This window comes from Elephantulus edwardii, unplaced genomic scaffold, assembly GCF_000299155.1.
Source record: "Elephantulus edwardii isolate Elephantulus edwardi_28Jun2011 unplaced genomic scaffold, EleEdw1.0 scaffold00044, whole genome shotgun sequence".
Lineage (NCBI taxonomy): Eukaryota > Metazoa > Chordata > Mammalia > Macroscelidea > Macroscelididae > Elephantulus > Elephantulus edwardii.
Genome location: NW_006399794.1, coordinates 7,151,310 through 7,172,831, shown reverse-complemented (window position 1 = coordinate 7,172,831; position 21,522 = coordinate 7,151,310). Strand labels below are relative to the sequence as shown.

The 21,522-nt window shown below is 39.2% G+C and overlaps 1 protein-coding gene and 1 pseudogene across 1 annotated transcript; both read right to left on the bottom strand.

The window, feature by feature from the left end:
• Window positions 1–7,546: 7,546 nt before the first annotated feature.
• On the bottom strand, window positions 7,547–8,491 carry LOC102846893 (olfactory receptor 502-like). Its single transcript, XM_006885609.1, has one exon. The coding sequence runs from the start codon at window positions 8,489–8,491 to the stop codon at window positions 7,547–7,549; it is 945 nt and encodes a 314-aa protein (XP_006885671.1).
• A 9,216-nt stretch (window positions 8,492–17,707) lies between these two features.
• LOC102846494 lies at window positions 17,708–21,173 on the bottom strand (annotated as a pseudogene).
• Window positions 21,174–21,522: the final 349 nt, after the last annotated feature.

The following is a 21,522-nucleotide window of genomic DNA, read 5'->3' as shown; positions in this document are numbered from 1 at the left end:
CTACAAAGGAAATATGGAGTTCTGGTGCTGCAGTCTGTAGGAAGTTGCTCTGCTAATCCAAAGGCATCCCTCTCTGGCAGTTCAAATCCTCCAGCAGTTCTGTGGGACAAAAGTGAGCAGTCTCTTCCAGTGTGATTTACCAGGATATGAAAATTAACTGAGGCATCAGCTATGAGTTGGTTCTCATTCAATAGCAATGAGAATGAATGAGTTAGTAAAAGAGGAATTGGACAGACTAGAAGAACCCTGACAAATTGCTGGTGGGAATGTAAAATAGTGCAGTATTGTAGAAAACACTTTACTGTTTCCTCAAATAGTTAAACATAGAATTACCATATGACCTAATGTTACAGGAAAATTCTGTCCCCTAAAAAAATTATGTTAAAGTTCTGACTTATGTTAAATACCTATCCATGTGATCTTATTTGGAAATGAAATCTTTGAAGATGGCATCAATTAACTCAAGATGAGATGATGTTAGAGTAGAGTGGGTTCTAATTAAATTCAAGTGATTTCTTTTCAAAGGGGCGGGGGAGAGAGCAAAGGCAGCCTTGTGTACATACATCTATAAGAACACCTGGGGCATCTCAAAGCTAAGACAATTTTTTAGCTAAGAATTTTCTGTAAAGACTTCAGACAGAGAACAGTCCAGGTAATACCCTGAACTCAGACTACTAACCTCCAGAAGTAGCAAAATTTCACCATCCTTGACTTTAGGGAACAATCTAATGCGTTGTCTCACATGCTTTGGGCATGTTATCAGGAGAGGCTGGTCCTTGGGAAAATATATCCTCCTATGAAAGGTAAAGGAATCAGCAAAAGAGAGAAAACCTCAACAAGATGGATTGACACAGTGAATATAACAAGTCACTGTAAAGATATAACAAGTGGTGGAGATGGTGAGTACAGTACAGGGTTAGACAAAGTCCCAGTCTGTTGTCATAGTAGATCATATGATTGTCTGATTCAGAATCGTGTGAGAGGAGATTGCCAGTCTTTCTTCTGCAGAGCTGCTAGTGTACTCTACTTGCTGGAGGATGCTGCTTTCTCTACTTGCCGGAGGATGCTGCTTTTGTGTTAGCAGTGCAAGTCCCTATGAATGTCACCAAATTTTCCTATAAAGATTGCAAGAGGAATAAATAAATATGGACATCTGTTAAGACCTTTATGTATTTTATGTAAAATAGTAATATATTAACTGTAAAACTACTAAAAGTTAGAGAGCTTTGATGGCCTAGTGGCAAGAAGCTGCACTGCAATCCCAGAGGTATATGGTTCAAATCCACCAGATGCTCTGCTGGAGAAGGAGGGGCAATCTCTTCCTGTACCTGTCAGATTTGATGGTACACACACACAAAAAAAACCAAACAAACAAAAAAAAAAGCAACACACACACACACAAAAAAAACCCAATTAAAAAAAAACTATGAAAAGTTACATACATATATTGTAATCTGGAAAGTAATCACTAAAAAAAAAATACAAAAATTATGTATTAAGTGGTTAGGCAGTTTATTTCCATGGTCTCTCTGTCTTTCTCTGTATAGACCAAGGAATCCTTCCTGGGAACTGCCTTAATAAGGCTTCTTTGAGTTCTCTCTCTCTCTGTTCTCTTCCTTGGGTCCTTCGCCTTACATCCAGTGTGAAGACCTACCTTGGAGAGGAGTCGGGACGTGTTGCACCCCCCCCTTTGGGGTGAGTGTGATGCCCCTCACTCTCTCTCTTGAACCTACCAGCTTGCACAGTGTCAAGATGTCAAACAATAACATAAAATCCTATTTCTCTCCTCTTCTCCTGTATGTCTACTGACTGAATGCTTTGAGTGCTTGTAAAGAAGCTCCATGGCTGATGCTACTCTGAAGCCAAGGAGTTTGATTGGGTCCCTACCTGTGGTTCCATGGTGTTGTCATATGGCTTAGTGGTGATTTGGGGGATCCTTTATGGACACCAGCTGGGCCTGGGCATAATACAGACACACCTATTGCTAAGACACACTTTTATCCCACAAGAGGCGCATCCAGAGAGACACCTACATGGACTGAGGGGACAGACCCTCTGTTGTCTATTTCCATCCATTTTGTGTTTATGTCCTATCATCTGTAGGGTCCGCTTTCCCTAAACCCCTCTTCCTGTCCACTACTGCCTCTATTCTGGGAGACAGTCTGCTGGGGACTGTCCAGTGCCTCTTCCCATTAAGGACTCTCTCCCCCTTTGATTCTTCTGATTTCTGTATTCTCCTCTCCCCTTCCCTGGAAGCCCCTAAAAGCTAAACTCAATTGTCCATATAACTTCCCAGGCATTTTCCAGGCATTTGAACTCCGTTGGGATTCAGGTCTATCCATACTGGACTCCTGTCTGCGCATATATCCAATATATCAAAAAATCGCAAGCCTATGTCAGGAGCCTACCCAAGCTCCAGGTGCTTCCAGGCTATTGTTTGCTGTAGAGGACTCCCATGCCATCTTTTAGCCTTTCCCAGAATCTGAGGCTTCTAGCTTTCAGAAGACACTCTAAAATGTTGGCTGCCCTCACCCATGGACCTGAAGACCATGGGTAGCCAAATGTCTAACCCTCCAAGGGACAGTCCATTGGGCTCCCTCCTTTCAAATCTTTCAAACTTGTGCCTGGCTGAGGACCTCAGTCCCAAGAGACTAATCTTTTACTATAACCAAGTACAACCACAATGTCAGCTAAAAAATTACTCTCGATGGCCTTAGAATAGAACCTTTCTATTTTAATACCCTTTGAGATCTTGCCAATTTCTGCCAATGGACTCAGAGATAGCCAGAAACCCCATCTAAACTTTTACTTTCGTTCTGGCCTCTCTCTCTGAGTAAATCCTGCCAGCCTGTGAAGGTTCTCTTAAAGTAGCTTTTAGTATTACTTTGTTGCCCTTTCCAATTGGCCTATCTTTTAAAAGTGTTGTTCTTCCATATGTATCTATATTTTTAAATCATATTAACTTTACCAAGTGAAACCAAGCCATACGGCTTTGAGCCAATTAAGAAAATTGCAGTTATTAAAATGTAGCATTTTGGGGTGGTGAATACACATGTAATAACTTAGTATATTCAGACTACTGAACAAAAACTACATTGAAAATAAAGTTAGAAAGCAAAGCAAAATAACTGGTAATAAGTTTTGTGTATTTTTGTTTAAGGGGGGAAATGAGAGTAGTTTTGCTTTAAAGTAAAATGTCTGCTTGTGCCAGAATATGAAAGATATTAAAAGCTAAATTTGAAGGTTGTAGTAAGTGGTATAAAGCTTGAGGGGAAGTGAATTTTATTTGCTGTGGTTTATAATACCTGCAAATAATGAGTTTGAAAAGAAATAATGAAATGTTTTGAAATATTTCTATTACATCAATTGTAGTAGATTTATTTATGAGAAAAAGACTGGTTTTAAACTGCAAAATGTTACATAGGCAATATGCTTTCCTCTAGCCTCTCCCAGACAGAGCCTGAAACTGCAGCCAAATTTTTTAACTAACCTCCCAATTAAAAAAGAAATCTTAAACAAATCTTCTGCAACTAAAACATCACCTTCCTTTTCCAACCCTAACCCACAGATAGAACATCATCTCTCTCATTTTCCTGACCCCACCCAGTAAATAATCCCACATACCATCCTCCCCTAGCCTCCAGACCAAATATCACAGATGAAAGGACTGAACTTCTCTGCCCCTCCCCTCTCTCCTTCAAACCACCTGCTACCCCATTCCAGTATCAAAACCCTCTATCAAAACTCAGCCAGCCATTCCTATAAAATCTATCCAACAACACCCTTCTTTCTCTTTCTTGCCAAAACCTTTTTTTTCTCTTTTCAAGGTAAAAAAAAGGCTTAAATGTTATAATCTCTTCTGTTTTTCTAACACACTCTTTATGGATAAGCTATCTCTTCATTTTTGTTTTAAGTTTACTATAGCACTAGTTTAAAGCTCATACATTCTGTATATTTTAAAAATTGTCAATTAAAAAACTGAACTTAAAAAATAGCTGCTAGAAATTATATATAAACTTGTCTCATTAAAAAGACATTGCCAGTAGAAAGAATTTATTTTCTTCTGGACACTAGTATGAGCTATTCTATTTCCCTCTTCCAACTTACTATTACAGACATTAAAAAACAACCCTGTACAATTACCTGCCTCCCAGCAAAGACCACCATTGTAGCTACTCATTTTATTACTCAGTCAGCCCTTATTAAAAAAGAAGAAACTAAAAAAGGCTAAAGACGCCCCTCCCCAACACCCATTCAAGACCTAATAAGCATGATCTTTAAAGTTTTTAATGCCTGAGAGGAACAGGCAGAGGCTGATAGGGAGATTTGTGCCCGTCAGAAAGCAAATGTGCAGACCCAAGCTCTGATAGTTTCTCTGCAGCCAGTGGCAATGTTGAGTGGTCAGAAAACACCTCCTCATTCAATGAGCTGGTGCATGCTTCAGGTGTGGCAAAAAGGGTCATTGGACTAACTGCTGCCCTAACCCTTGCCCTCCAATACGCCCTTCCCCTATCTGTGAGACACCAGATCATTGGGAGGCCAGCTGTCCTTCAGTGCCTGCTGCGGTAGAGCAGCGCCTCCACCAAACCTGGTCCCCATCCCTGCCAACCTCTTAAGCCAGGCTGCTGAAGATTGAAGATGCCCAGCTTCAACAACCCCCATAACACCTGCTGAGTCCAGAGTAATCCTTCAGGTAGCAGGTAAGCCAGTTTCCTTTCTGGTTGACATGGGGGCTACCTTCTCAGTGCTCCCCTCCTTCTCAGGTCCTATTCTTCCTTCCCAGGTCTCAGTAATGGAGATTGATGGTTTCTCTTCTAAGCCTTTTTCTGATGGTCTCCTTCTAAGTCTTTTACCACTCAACCCTTCCTAAATACCTTCAATAAACAAGTACTCACCCATTCCTTTCCAATTATTCCTACATGCCAAACTCCATCTCTAGGTAGAGACCTGTTTAAACTTGGAACTGTGTTTCACTGAGAGTCAAACAAAACTAGTTCACCTGGCCACCCTTTAGTTCTATCCCCCTTAGTGCTCCTTTCCTCTGAGCCCCTTTGTACACTACCTCTATCACAAGATGTTGTCAACCCCATTGTATGGGCTCTTTCCACTCCATCTGTACCCTCTTGCCACCACCTTTTCTTGTTACTCTGAAAGATCCCTCTTCTTTTCCTGCTAGACCCCAATTCCCTATCTCTGCACAACACCACAGAGGTTTAAAACCCATCATTTCTTGCCTACTTTCCAATAAGTTTCTTATCCCCACAAACCCCGATCCTACCAGTTAAAAGAGCTGAACTCCATCTACTTTTTCTCAAGAACCCTGATATTAGCCTCTCAACCACCGTCCCTCCAGTAACCACCGTTACTTCCAGTGAATACCTCAACCAATAGCTCCCCTGAAGTCCTTGAAGATATGGGCTCTTTACTTCCTTCCTTATCTGACCAACCCATCCCTAATCCAAACCATACTGTTTTTTGATGGCAGCTCTTGTACAACCTCTGAAGGTTACCATCAGACAGCCTATGCTATCATTCTCATATATAGAGTGTGGAAAGTAATAACTTACTTCCTATTTCCTTAGCCCATATTTGAGCAACACCTTGTTCATCATCCTTTTTAAGCCCCTTCAAGCTGATATATCACTGACCATTCCTGCTCAACCGTAAGCTACCCACTGAAACCCTTCTTTTAGCATCATTCCTTCCTTATCTTTCCCTCCTTAGACAATTACTCTGGAAACCATGCAGACTACTGCATATCCAGACCCTCACCTGAAGGTCTAGATCAAACAACTGAATTTGCCCTGGGAGACACCATCTTCATCAAACAACATGCACTCAAACTTCTTCAACCACACTATGACAGACCTAACACAGTCATCCTAACTACTCCCACAGCGATTAAGGTCATAGGTGACCTCCATTAGCACCACCTTTTCCAGGTCAAACATGCTGCTCTCACTGAACAGACCTCCTACATCTCTCAAATGGTGGGCCCCACTACTCTTCACCTCATTCAGATCCCAAGCCCTAAGTAGATATTCATATTGTTACTATTTGCTCCCTGCCTCTTTGAATTCTTACTTCACAGGATAAAAGAAATGACCAATTTGAACCAGCTGCTCTGACATCCATATTCTCCCCTGGCTACTGGTCCTGGACCAACCCAGTCTATCCTCTGAGCCCCAGATCTTTGCCCCTGTTAAGCAGGAAGTAGCTATGATAAAGATACATCACCCTTTATCCTCACTAAACAGGCTGGTATTTAAGGCCCAGACCAAGGTCAAAGGAGGAGAATAAAGGATTCAAAGAATATCAACATGTCAACAATGGAGTGAACAGCCTTGCCTACCTGGCTAAACCACAATGGAATGTCCCTTCCTTCCCTCCCTAAAGACCCTAACTATAAAAACCTTCCCCAACCCACCATAGGGCATGGTTTCTTTCCCTGGTCTGTCTCTCTCTCTCTATCTAGACTAAGGAATCCTTACTGGAAGCTCCCTTAATAAAGCCTCTTTGAGTTCTCAAAAAAAAAAGTAGTATGTGGTTAAATTCCAAAAGATACATTAAAATTTAACATTAAAAATATTTACATAATCCAAAATAAAGGGAAAGAACAATTAAAAAGCAAAGACCCCTATACATAAAAACCTATGTAAAATTTTCAGCTAGTAGACCTTTTTTTTTTTTAGACCTTTTTTTTTAATGGTTGAATTTTTAACCCATTTCCCCCACAGATTGGAAATACTGTCTCCTTGAGTTTCTTGAACAGGATGTGGGTCTGACTGTGAACAAATCCTTCCTAGAATTTGTTCCTCACAGCCTCATGGCTTCCAGCATCTTGGGTCTCCTGGAAATCCTTATTTGGTTCCCTGTTCAGTCTTTGATGAACTTAAAGAACCCTTCTCATTTCCTCAAAGAAATTCATCCTTCTGATCTAACTGAACAATTCACAGGTTACCACAATAGACTCACACTTTGAGATTTTCAGACTTCTTATCTCTAAGGCCAGAGTCAACATAGGAACAGAAGTCAGTACTTTCTGAGTCCACAAAGACCATATTTAGCAGTTAACTTTCCTACAAGCAGAACATCCCTAACAATTTTACTATTAGGTCCCTCTTTTAATTTCACCTCATAATGTACTCAATCAAGGCTTAATTAGAGTTATTAGGCTCATCTCAGTGTAAGCTGTTGTTTAATATAAACACAACCTTAAAGGTTTGGAAGTACAAACACCCAGATTTAACACATTAGAATTACTTTTGAAAAACAGTATAAAGATAAAAGTTAACAAGAATCTGCCACAGATTTATAATTTTTTATTTGAATAAATTTATGTTTCATGATTATAAATTGAATGTAATTTCATTAAAGTTAACTCAGTATTGATATCTAATTGACTGTCTTATCATTCACTCCCACATTTCCTGCAAAGACCATATTAGCTAGAGATAGACACATATAGTTGGAAAACATAAGCAAATTTTCTTTAATATTATATTTACAGTGTATTACTGCATCAGACTTTACAAAATAAATTTTATTAAGAAAATCTTTTTCTACCAAGCTGTCTTTTGAGTGCCCCCTTAATCTCATTATTTCTAAGACTGTAAATGAGGGGATTTAACATGGGGATCACCACCATGTAGAAAACAGATACTATCTTATTCTGGTCAGTTGAGTAACTGGACTTGGGCATCACATAAATAAATGTAATGGTTCCATAGAAGAGAGTCACTGCAGTGAGGTGGGAGGTGCAGGTGGAGAAGGCCTTGTAGCGGCCCTCAGTGGAGCGCATCTTCAGGATGGTGATGAGGATGTAGATGTAGGAGACAGCTATGACGAACACTGTGACCACAATGATGGAGCCAGCAGAGAACGAGGGGACCACTGCAGGAATACTGACATCAGAACAGGAAAGCTTAACTAAAGGAGCAAAATCACAGAAAAAATGATTGACCTGATTTGGTCCACAGAAAGATAAAGAAAAGAAGGAAATTGTAAAAGAGGAAGCATTGAGAAACCCACCTACATAAGCCACACAGAATAACTGGACACAGACCTGCATGGACATTTTGGTTGAATAGAGCAGTGGGCTGCAGATTGCTACAAAGCGGTCATAGGCCATGGCAGCCAGAAGAAAGCACTCCACTGTCCCAAAGAAAACAGCTGAACCAAGCTGAATGGCACATCCGAGATAGGAGATTGTATTTCTCTCTACCAAGAAGTTGACAAGCATATTGGGTGTGACAGAGGATGAGTAGCCTATATCAGCCAGTGCCAAGTGGCTGAGGAAAAAATACATAGGATGATGAAGCTGAGAAGCAATTCTGATAAGAATGATTGTGCTAAGATTACCAGATACAGTCACTAGATAGATGCAAAGGATCACCATGAAGAGGATGATTTGAAGAGTAGGCTCTTCTGTTAAGCCTAATAGAATAAATTCTGTCACTGCAGTGTGGTTTGCATCTGCCAGAGAATCCATGAGCCAGTGTAGCTGGTAACAAAAAATTCTGTGATGAAAAAATTGCATTAAAGAAATTAATTTCCTGGCTCCATTTTCACAAGACATTATAAATAAAGGTTACAGTCAAGTGTCAATGCATATTAACATGTAATGGCATATATTGTTGCTAGATGCCTTCAAGTATACTGCAACTTATGACAAATATGGAAAGATGGGCAGTTTCCTCCCAAGCTATTTAATGCCTCAAGGTCAACTACGGGTTGGTTCTGACTTGAGGGTACACAACGACAATATATAGGTATACAGATTTTGGCCGTAATATTAGAAAATTCAATAGATTATGTTCTTTTTATATTTTTAAGATACTGTTAAAGTGTTTTTGAAGGTACGAAATAACAACAATAAAAAATAGAAACTAATTCAATATCAGGAAGGATAGTTAATACAATAGCCAAAAAAAAGAGAGATATTCTAATATAATCTAGATAAAATGGTAGCTTAATAAATAATAGGACTAAGAATGTCCTATTATATCCCATTATTATTGGATATAATAATTAAAATAATTATAAATATTATATTAAGTCATATTGTTGTTGTTGTTGTTATGTGCCATCGAGTCGCTTGCGACTCATAGTGACCCTATGTACAAGAGCTCTAAATGCTGTTCTATCCTGTGCCAACCTAGTCATCTCAAACGCACTTATTCCCACCACTCCAGTCACAGAATCGATCCATCTCACCAAAGGTCTTCCTCTCCTTCGCTTCCCCTCCACTCTGCCAAACATGATGTCCCTTTCCAAGGACCAGTCCCTCCTTGCAACATGCCCAAAATATGTCAGAAGAAGCTTCAGAATCCTTGACTCCAGGGAACACTCTGGCTTCACCCTCTCCAGGACAAACCTGTTTGTTCTCCTAGCAGTCCTATTACATAATGTAAAAGATATATTGTTCAGTTCTGGTTCCAGTATAGAAGATTCACAGGATCTAATGCCTCAGAGAGGACTAGTAAGTTCTTTCTAGAGAAGGTTGTCACAGAAAGACATTAACAAAAATGAATACTATCAGGTTTATTAGTGAAAGGAAGAAATATAAACAGTTAAGCACAGTACACTTTCTAAGAGTCAGATCCCTCTCTCACCAATGAGAAGTAACCTTGAATTAAAGGCAGAGTTACAATATTTATGGGGATTTATCCATAATCTTAGCTTTTTTACTCTTCCAACTAGTTGCTTTTTTTAATTGTTGAGAAGAGACAACTTTTTCTTCCATGGCAATCTCAGGTGATCTCCCTGGTCATGGCAGTCACTATGGTTACCCATGTTCATGGTGCCCCTAGTGCCAAGCACAGAACTATAGAATAGGACCTGAGAGTTTGCTTATGGCTATAGCAGCTGTTGCTGGTCCTAACATACATTGTTTTATTTTACTTTCTCTAATTTAATTATTTGGAAGCTCTGGTGGATTAATTGGTAGGAGTTGCACTTCCAATACAAAAGAACATGTTTCAAATCTGACAGTTGCTCCACAGGAGAAAGATGAGTAAGCTCTACTTCAGCAATGTACTGCCTCTGAAAAATCCACTAGAAGGTCAGCTATGAATCAGTTCTGACTTGATGACACATAACAATTAACAGTAAGTAGGTAATTTCATTATTTTGGAGATAATAAAAATTAATCTGAAAGATATTATCAAATTTATACAGGATTACAAAACATATGCCAAATAAAAATATGAACCTCAAGAAATCTGATATTTCTTTAATAACTATAAATGAAGATAAATAATACCTGGCTTGAAGTTCAATGCACTAGCCAATGGATTAATATTAGCTTACCCTTTTGGCATTTTGACAGCTAATATGTAAAACAAAACTAGTTATCTATTGATTCTAAAATCTCTACCTATTAAATAAGATAATTCTTTTAAAAAAACACCACAAATGTCATTTATTGTAACAGTTCTAGAAAAGAATTTAAAAATGGGGTAAATTGTATCATATTTATAAATTTCAATAGGTGATTCAAGCACTTCAGTGTAAAACAAAAATCCTCAAAATTGGAACAATAAAACACATCATGATAAATGGAAAAAAGATTGAATTTATCAAGGATTTCACTTTACTTGGATCCACAATCAACACTCATAGCAAAGGAGAGGAAGACCTTCAATAGGATGGATGGACACAGTGACTTCAGCAATGAACTCAGGTGTGTCAGAGATGGTGAGGATGGCACCGGAAAAGATGGTTTGGATTTGTTGTTCATGAGGTCACTATACTCAAACCAATGGCACAAAACAATAACAATTTATTAACAATAAATATTCAAAGTTTCTCAAAGCTAGAAAATAGTACTCTGTCTCAGAATCTTAGTTAGATATTTTTAAATATTTATATGAGTATCTGGTCATATGGAACTGATAATGTCAGTTACTACTTTTTACTTACAGGAACCTGTAGGAGCAGAGTAATTCAGCCAAAGGTTCTTATTTACTTGATTACATCTGCCCTTTTCCCATTCAGGACTTCTAAATACAATCAACCTAAACAAGTAATGTGTTCTCAAATGGTAAGTGAAACTGAGTCACCATATTCATTCACAAGCACACGCATGTGTGCATGCACGCGTGCACGCACACACACACACACACTCTTACCTGTAGGAATAATAGGTCATACATATTTAATATTTCTACAGATACTGTGATTTTATAGCTGTCTCTTGTTACTGTGTTCCTTAGGGAATAAATCTCTGAAGAATACAGAGATTCAAATGTGAATTAAAAAGAACCATGGAGCAATATCATGTTCTGTAGTGGATACTAAACAATTCCGTCCCCATAGGATTCTATGAAATCTCAAGTAGTCAAATTTATGCTTTTATTTCTCCATAGATGTCCAGAGATCTTTCTGTAATTTACATTTAATAGTTATTTATAATAGTAATATAAGGATCTTGGCTGAAAACAGGGAGTACCAGAGGAATGTCTATCTGTGTTTCATTGACTATGCAAAGGCATTTGACTGTGTGGATCACAACGAATTGTGGCTGACTCTGAGAAGAATGAGAATCCCAGAACACTTGACTGTGCTTATGCAAAACCTAAATTTGGAGCAGGAGGCAGTCATCAGAATAGAGCAAGGAAACACTTCATGGTTCAAAATTGGGAAGGGTGTACGCTAGGGATGTGTCCTGTCTCCATACCTTTTCAATCTATATGCAGAACAGATTATCCAGGATGCTGCGCTCTATGAGGAGAAATGTGGCATCAGGATTGGAGGAAGATTCATCAACAACCTGTGTTATGCAGATGACACAACCCAACTTGCTGAAACTGAGAAGGACCTGAAGTGCCTGTTGCAGAAGGTCAAGGACTGCAGCCTTCAATATACATTGAAGCTCAGCATCAAGAAAACAAAGATTCTTACCACTGGGCTGATTGGCAGCATCATGATAGATGGTGAAGAGATTGAGATTGTTGACCGCTTTAGTTTGCTTGGCTCCACAATCAACACTCTTGGTATCAGCAGCCAGGAAATAAAAAGGTGAACTGCATTGGGAACGTCTGCTGTTAGATATCTCTCCAAAGTACTGAAGAGCAATGACATCAGTCAGGAGACTAAGGTGCACCTGATACAGGCTATGGTCTTCGCAATTACTTGCAAGCTGGACAATGACTAGGGATGATAGAAGGTGAATTGATGCTTTTGAGCTGTGGTGCTGGAGGAGAGTATTGAATATACCACGAACTGCTAGGAGAACAAATAGGCTCATCCTAGAAAGGGTGAGACCAGGCTTCTCTTTGGAGGTAAAGATTTTGAAGCTCTGTCTGACATACTTTGCACATGTTGCAAAGTGCGACCAGTCCTTGGAGAGGGGCATCATGTTTGGTAACGTGGAGGGATAGCACAAGAAAGGATGACCCTTGATGAGATGCATTGACTCAGTGACTGGGATAATGGGGGTAGATGTGTCAGAGAGTGTGATTGGCACAGGATAGAGCAGGGTTTAGGACTGTTGTACATAGGGTCGCTAGTCACAGGGGACTTGAAGGCACATAACAACAATAATATATATTTCCACTGCTAATGTCAGTTTGTTTTACTGTGTGGACTCATTTTTTTCATACTATCCTGCACATTTCAGTCAAATGTGGATAGATTACCATTTCCAGATTAAGACAAGACTAAGTAGAAAAATCTGGAGATCTACTTCTATGGGGTAAAAAAGACCTGTGAACACCTCATGTATAGAAACAGAACATTGCCAGATATCATGTCAAAAGATGAGACCATCAGGTGGAAGGGACTCAAAATACAACTGGGAAGAGCTGCATCTTTGAAGTAAAATTGACCTTAAAGATGTAAATGGAATAAAGCTTAGGAGACCTACAGTCACTGGTGGTATATAACTAAAAATGAGAAGAAACACCTGAAAATATCCAGTAACAATCACACTGTGGAATATGCAAAGTATGAATCTAGAAAGATTAAAAAGTGAACTGAACAGACTGGTGTGGGTCATCAGACATACTTATGCTCTACTATGTTGCAAATGGCAAACTGAAGAGAAACGGTACCCCATTTTTCATAAAAAAAAACCATCTCAAGATATGTCCTTAAGCATAGGTAACATCATCAGGAGACTTAATTGGATATGTTATCAAGAGAGACCGGTCCCTCGGATATCGAGTGGGACAGACAACCCAGAGAGACTGATGGAATCTACTCTCTCCCCAGGAGGAACACAGTAGTTATTCTAAAAAATTTTAAAAAATAAAATAAAAAAAAAGATCTAGTTATAAGCAATCTGAACAACCAAAGGCCTTGGAGAGCATAGGGAAAACAAAAATTGAGAGGGAGAAGGAATAATAGTGTGAATGAGAGGTTCTTAATAAGACAGTCAGAGAGCAGAGCCCTGCTTCCCCACAAGGTGTTGGTGGCTGTTACATGCCTCGGAGATGACTACATCTTCTATGACCCTAAAAACAATGGATCTAAATCCTTTCTTGTTCCATCCTTATCAACCCTACTATACTTGAGCCCATTGTTACAGTGACTGTATCAATCCATTGTATTGTATCTTTTTCTGACCCTCTATCTTTCCAAGCATGATGCTTTTTCCAAGGGCTGGCCCTGCCAAGCAAGATGCTCAAAGTATGTGTAATGAAGTTTCACCAGCCTTACCTCCAAGGAGCACTCTGTTTTCACTTTATGCAAAATACATTTGTTTGTTCTCTTGGCAGTCAATAGAATAGTCAATATTCTCTCCAACACCTGAATACAAAGGCATTGATTTTTCTTCTGTCATCCTTAATTTAAAAACAAGGAAGGTGTGAATTAAGGTTGTGTTCTTTCTCCATACCTATTCAGTCTCTATGCTGAGCAAGTTCTTTGGGAACCTGGGCTCTAGGAAGAAGAATGTGGCATCAGGATTGGAGGAAGACTTATCAATAGCAAATTCAGTATGCAAATGACATAACTTTGCTTGCTGAAGGTGAGGAAGACTTGAAGCCTTCCTGAAGAAGATCAAAGACTACAGCCTTCAATATGGATTGCATCTCAACATCAAGAAAACAGCAGCCTCTTGGTCTAGGTATAGGTTTCAACAAGCACATAATTAAGTGTTCTGGGATTCCCATTCTTCTCAATATGATCTACACAGTCAAATGCCTTTGCATAGTCAAGAAAACACAGATTGACATATTTCTGGTATTATCTGGTACCACTGCCTCGTCTCAATTCTGTTTGAATTTCTGGAAGTTCTGTCAGTACACCGTTCTTAGAAATTTTTTTAATAATATTCAGTAAAATTTTACTTGCATGTGATGCAATAATTTCCACATTCTATTGGATCACCTTTTTTAGGAATGGGAATAAATATGGATCTTTCCAGTCAGTTGGCTAGGTAGCTCTCTTCCAGATTTCTTGGCATGGCCTGGTGAGCATCTGTTCATTGAAATGCCAGTTGGTATTCCCTCAATTTTGGGGGCCAGCCAGCCTGACTTCTGGGTTGTTTAGGCCTGCACTACTTTACCAAGAGAGCCATTATATCAGGCTGTTTAGTCCACATACAAGGATATCCCAGATGTAGGATGAGTTAAAGCCCCTAAAGGAAATCTACAACCAATGGTTACTAGGATTCAGTGTATAAACATCCTTCTCCACCCTTTAGATGGGCAGACAATGTTTCTTACCTGTCCCAAAAGAATCCAACTATCATGGCTATGACTTTGATTACACACCCTTGTAATGACACAGCTTTTTCTCCTTCACCCTCATCCTTACTTATCCTTAACCTTACCCTTACCTTCATCCTTATTCCTGCTTCCTTGTATTACCTTCCATGTAAATCAAGCAAAGTGAAATCCTCATCCTAAGCATTGCCTTCCAGGCAACTCAAAATACACCCACTATACCATCAACAGACAATTAAAAGGTTGTCTGATGAGCAACCAGTTTGGTGTGTCTTCCATGGGATGTTAAGGACATACTGACTAGTGTTTCACTCATGCTTGACTGAATCTGTAATCAAGTACATCTTTTGCTGTCACTTACCTCTTGCATTATAGAAACCCATGATAGCCTAGAGAGTAGGAAGTGTTTATATGAGTAATTCCCAGAGATGTTGACCACAAACGTTTTAAAATATATTCTTTATTTATACCATCATCCATATTTTTTATTGTGAAATTTTACCAAACAGTTGGGTTTTGATACTCATTGATACTCATTTTCCTACCTCCGTTCCTCTTCCCTCTCCCACAATTCACTTTGTAATTCACATCTTGTTCCAGATGGTTACTGTCATACGTATCACGCTTTTTCTTGCCTTCCTTTCAGATCCCTTCCCTTCATCTATTCCAGTTTAGTGTTCATTATCTATCCACTCTTTTTCCATTCTTGCCTCTGCACTCACAAATCCATCCTGTTTTTTTAACAATGATCTTATGCAGTATTTGTCCTTTTGAGTCATTTCACTCAGCATAATTCTCTCTAGACTCTTCCATGTTATGTCATTTTTATGAATACTTCATTCTTTAGTACAGAATAATATTATAGCATTAAATGAATATACCCTTGTTTCTATCCATTTATTTGTTGATGAGTATTCAAGTTATTTCCATTTTATTACTATTTTTAATAACAACGTTGTGAACGTAGGTATACATATCTCTGTTTCTGTATCAGCTCTAATTTCCTTTGGTTATATTTCCAGCAATTAAATGGTTGGATCATATGAGATTTCCATGGGTTCAGCCTTTTGAGGAAATTCCAATTTACCTTCCATAGTGGTTGTGCCATTTATGGTCCAATCAGCAGTGCCTGAGAGTTACAATATGTCCCCATACTTGCCAACATTTATTGTTTGCTCCCCTGTTAAACTTTACTACTGCTACCGGGATGTTATCTCATTATTTTGATTTGCATCTTTCTGATTGTCAGTTATTTTGAACATTTCTTTGTGTGTTTTTCTGTCATTCATATGTCCTCCTTTGTGAAGAGTCTTTTCATGTCTTTTGTCTGTTTTTCTTGGGGAGATCCTGTAATATCCTATAAGCTTTCATTATGAGATCTCTGCCTAAAATGTCATTGCCAGTTTTCCCCCAGGCTGTGGGCTTTCTTTTTACCCTTTTGGAAAAGTTTTGATGCACACAAAAGTTTGATTTTTTTGAACGTTCCTTTCATTAATTTATCACCTCCTGGTTCTGCATTTTTTTGCTATATTTGCAAGCCTATTTATTATACAGGCTAGAGCTTCTAAGGTTGTTTCCATTTTGTCTCTTAATATTTTTATTTTTTTTTTTCCCCTGTTTCTGACCAACCTTGAGTTTTAGGTGTTGTTTTTGCTTTGTTTTAGTTGAAAGTTGGGTGTAAACTGGTTGTTTTTTTTTATTTCATTCACAATTATGTGTGAGCTGATTTGATTTAGCTAACAATCATCTGTGAGCTGGAAGCCTCTTGTTTAAGTCAATCATGACCTGGTGTACAGGCCTTTGTATTTAAAAGTCAATTGGGCCCTGACTAAATCTTCAGTTTGGAGGCTCATGTGTGAAGCAGTTGGATTGGGGGTGAAGGGGTATAGGTTCCCTTGTTTTAATTGGAAGTAGGATATAAGCTGTTTGGGTGTATTTGGTGTTTGTTTTTTTTTTAATTTTGTTCACAATTGTATGTGAGCTGATTGGATTTAATGGATTTAGCTAACAATCAGCTGTGGGCTGGAAGCCTCTTGTTTAAATCAATCAGGAACTGGTGAGTGGGCTTTTGTTTTTGGGAAGAACATTCATCTAAGTGGTACAGCTGATCTGTCAGTTTGCTGGACTGAGGTAACTTGGGGTTGCTGTGGTGCTTAACGCTGTGCCACTGGTTTGTCAAATGCCATAATGACATAATGCCCAAGGTAGACAGAGTTTGGTGGAGCTCCCAGATTAAGACAGGCTTAGAAGCAGGGTTGGCATCCACTTTCTAAACAACATGCCTTTGGAAACTCTATGAATATTAGAGAAATTACGATAGTTATACAACAGAGTTCAGATTTTTGTTGTTGTTGTTGTTGTTTTTAGGGTCGCTATAAGTCGTGCTCTACTCGATGGCACTTAACAACAACAACTTGTTTTGTTATTTGCTATTCTTACCTAAAAGGAAAAACTCAAATGTAAGGAGTGTACCAGAGACATTTTCATAGCTATGACATTTAAGGCATAATCTGGTTGTCTACAATGCACATAATGGTTAAATTGATAATAATGATGGTAATATAAGGTCTGTCTTTCCATGAATACTGAAAACAAGTTATTAACACCGATTGCTTACAAAGTCTTCTTTGAGATAAAGTGACAAACTGGTTTACTAATAAACAGAATATTTTATATAAGGGAGTGAAAGATTAAAAACAAAAATGCATATTTCAGGGAGTGTGGTATTGGGTTTTTTTTTTTTAAATCCAGCAGATTTGTGGGCAACACAAAATAATTACCATATTTTCATCCAGCAGGGTGGGATGGTTAGGATGTGTTTCTTAATTATATATTGAATTTAATTTCATTAAAGTTAACTCAGTATGGATCCATGATTCACTCTCTTATAATTCACCCATATTTTCTGCAGACTGTATCAATTCATGATAAGCAGATATATTTTGACTACATAAGTTCAATTTTCTTTCATATTATTGCATCATAGTATTACATCAAACTCGACAAAATAAGTTTTATTAAGGAAATATTTTTTTCTACCAAGCTCTTTTTTTGAAAGGCCCCTTAATCTTATTATTCCTAACACTGTAGATGAGGGGGTTCAACATGGGAATCACCACCATGTAGAACACAGACACCACCTTGTTCTGGTCAGTCGAGTAGCTGGACTTGGGCATCACGTAAATGAATGTAATGGTCCCGTAGAACAGAGTCACTGCAGTGAGGTGGGAGGTGCAGGTGGAGAAAGCCTTGTGGCGGCCCTCAGTGGAGCGCATCTTCAGAATGGTGATGAGGATGTAGATGTAGGAGACAGCTATGACGAACACTGTGACCACAATGATGGAGCCAGCAGAGAATGAAGGAACCACTGCAGGAACACTGACATCAGAACAGGAAAGTTCAACTAACGGAGCAAAATCACAGAAAAAATGATTGGCCTGATTTGGTCCACAGAAAAATAAAGAAGAAAATTGTAAAAAAGGAAGCACTGAGAAAACTACCTACATAAACCATGCAGAATAAATGGACTCAGATTTGTGTGGACATTTTTGTTGAATAGAGCAATGAGTTGCAGATTGCTACAAAGCAGTCATGGGCCATACAGCTAGAGGAATACATTCAGCTGACCAAAAGAAAACAGGTGAACCAAGCTGACTGGCACATCCAAAGAGGAGATTGTACTTTTTTTCTACCAAGAAGTTGACAAGCATATTGGATGTGACAGAGGATGTTGTTATGTGCTGTTGAGTCACCTGAGACCCATAGTGACCCTATGTACAGCAGCTCTGTACTAAGCATGCCCTCTCCTGAGGCACTCGCCTTAATTCTGACACACCAACTCCCATTGCCCAGGTTACTGTATAAATCCATCTCGTCCAGAATCTTCTTCTCCTGCGCTGTTCCTTCACCCTTTTGAACATGATGTCCTTCTCTAAGGACTGGGCTCTCCTGGCCCAAAGTTTGTGAGGCTGAGCTTCAAAATCCTAGCCTCCAAGGAGAGACTCACCCTTTCTAAGACAAACCTATTTGTTTTTTTTGGAAGTCCATGGTATGTTCAAGACTTTTCTCCAGCACCACAACTCGAAGGTATTGATTCTTCTGTCATCTTAAGTCATTGTCCATCTCTCTGAAGCATAACAAGTAATTGCGAATACCATGGCAGAGAATGCCAGATCTACTTTGCTTTTACAACTTCAGTGGCTACTTGGGGTTTTTCCCCTAAAACACAAAGTTAAAATGAAAAATTTTCTTTTATTTTTACAAAGTGGACTGAGAAAAGATTTAAGGAGAGGGAGAGGAAAAAAATGTACAAAAGTGAAAGAATTTTTTTAAAAAAGTCTTTGTTATTGTTTTTATGTGCCATCAAATCACTTGCCACTCATAGCAACTCTATGTACAACAGCCCTAAACCCTGCTCTATCCTGTGCCAATCCTCTGGCACATCTATCCTCATTACCCCAGTCACTGAGTCAATCCATCTCATTGAGGGTCTTTCTCTCTTGCGCTGTCCCTACACCTTCCCAAGCATGATGTCCCTCTGCAAGGACTGGTCCCTTCTTGCAACATGTCCAAAGAATGTCAGACAAAGCTTCAGAATCTTTGCCTCCAAATAGAAGCCTGGCCTCACCCTCTCTCTCTAGGATGAGTCTGTTTGTTTCCTTGGCAGTCCATGGTATATTCAACACTCTTCTCCAGCACCACAGCTTAAAGGCATCAATTCTCCTTCTATCCTCCCTAGTCATTGTCCAGCACTCTGATGCATAGCAAATGATTGCAAAGACCATGGCCTGTATCAAGTGCACATAAGTCTCCAGACTGATATCATTGGTCTTCAGTGCTCTGGAGAGGTCCCTGACAGCTGACTTTCCCAATACAATTTGTCTTTTTATTTTCCCAGCTGCTGGTACCAAGAATGTTGATTCTAGCACCAAGCACACTACACTGTTAATAATCTCAATGTCTTAATGTCTTAGCATAGTAAAAAAAAATTCTCTCATTTTTAAAGAATTTATGATGAGTATGATGATGATGAAGAAGATGATGATGATATGTGTGTACTGTCAAATCAAATCTGACTGGTACAGGAGGAGATTGTCCCTCCTTCTTGAGTAGAACATCTGGTGGATTCGAACCACTAACCTCTGGGATTACAATGCAGCTTCTTACCACTAGGCCACCAGAGCTCACCAAATTCTCTCATTTTAATCTACTTGAAAACTAAAATCAAACCCACTGCTATTTGTCAATTCTGGAACAAAGTAATCCTCTACGGGGTGCCTTATCACCAAAAGTAGAGTTTTAGGCAATAATCCTTAAGCAAGTAATTTGTGAGGAAACGCTAGAATGAAAACTGCTAATGAGTAAAACAGGCAAAAGTGTAGGTTCGGAAGAAGGACAACTTCAAACTGCTTTTCAAGGAAGACCTGGAGAATAAATGGCACCTTCATGATTTCCTTTCATCAGACAAGGGATTTTTATTTGCTTCTTTTGCCTAATAATTATTGTGTCATTGCTTATTTAGCTGTTGTGTTTGGTATGATAAATAGTTCCAGACAATCATATTCCTTTCATGGAGGAGAAATTCTCAAATAAGATACAGCTATAAGCTGGTTAGAGAAGTGCTGGTGCACAGTGGATAAGAGATTTGGTTGCAAAACAAGGTCAGCAGTGCACCAGCCACTTTGCAGGAGACAAAGATGGAGCAATCTTCTTCCATTATTGGTATATAGCTTTGGCAACTGTATGACACAGTTCTTTTCTCTGCTGTAGGGTCCCTGTGAAAGGGAATAGACTTGGTAACAGTGGTGTGGGTATGAGCTATTAGAAGGTAGCTTTCAGAGAAAATTATGGCATTATATTTTATGTGCCCACCAACCTAATAAAGAAGATCCAGACTGCATGAAAGTTATCTACCTTCAAAAATTCAAAATTATGATTGTGTACAAATAAAGTAACCTGTGATTGCTAAAACTCAACAAGACTGCCTTATTTCTCTGGGGTTTGAGAGTTTTTTGCCTTTGATAGCATTGTCTTAACCATTTTATATAGCACTCTATTAATAGAGGGGAAATGGGAATTTTTCCTTCTCCTTGAGGCTTCCATCTTACACGAGCTCTGGTCTTCATAGATTTTACTTTATGTAGACTGTTATGCCTTACCTATCAGACTTGAGGTTATTGTAGCCAGTGGCAACCATTGCATTCTTCATTGCTTTAATTTATGTCTGAATTTGTTACCACATTATGAAAGCAAACAGCTTCTCCAATGAGGTGGAACTTGTGAATGAGCACATTTTGAAGGGTGAAGTCAGGATTAAAAAGCATTTCAAACAGAGGGAACAGATGAAAGCATAAAAATGCAAAATTTGCTCTTCTCGCAAGCTCCACTCCTCTCGCCAGACCCGCTCATGGTGGAACTTACCTTTACTCTGCTGCAAGACGCCAGAGATTTGTGTGGCTTGGCTGGCCCAGGAGCGTCTTCCAGCCACAGCTTCCCCAACATCTGCGAAAGGCTGCAGCCAAGCCAGGCGCACTCACACCCTGGCAAGCGACAGACCACTGCTGCAATTTTAAACCACAGTCCCACCTAGAGCACTAGACCACTGCCCCTCTGCTTGAAGACCCCACTGCCCTGCCTCCAGGAGACCGCCCAGCTGCTGCCCCTGCTGTCCAGCACCAGGAGCACCAATATCACAGGTACTTTGGGTGAAACGCTGCTGACTAGCTACATCAGATGGGATTTATTAAGCTTAAGAGGAAGAGGAAGAGACCAGGTGGAGACAGAGTTTTAGGAGGGCAACAGTCATCCAGCTTCTGGTTGACTGTTCTTCCCAAGAGACGAGCACCAATAT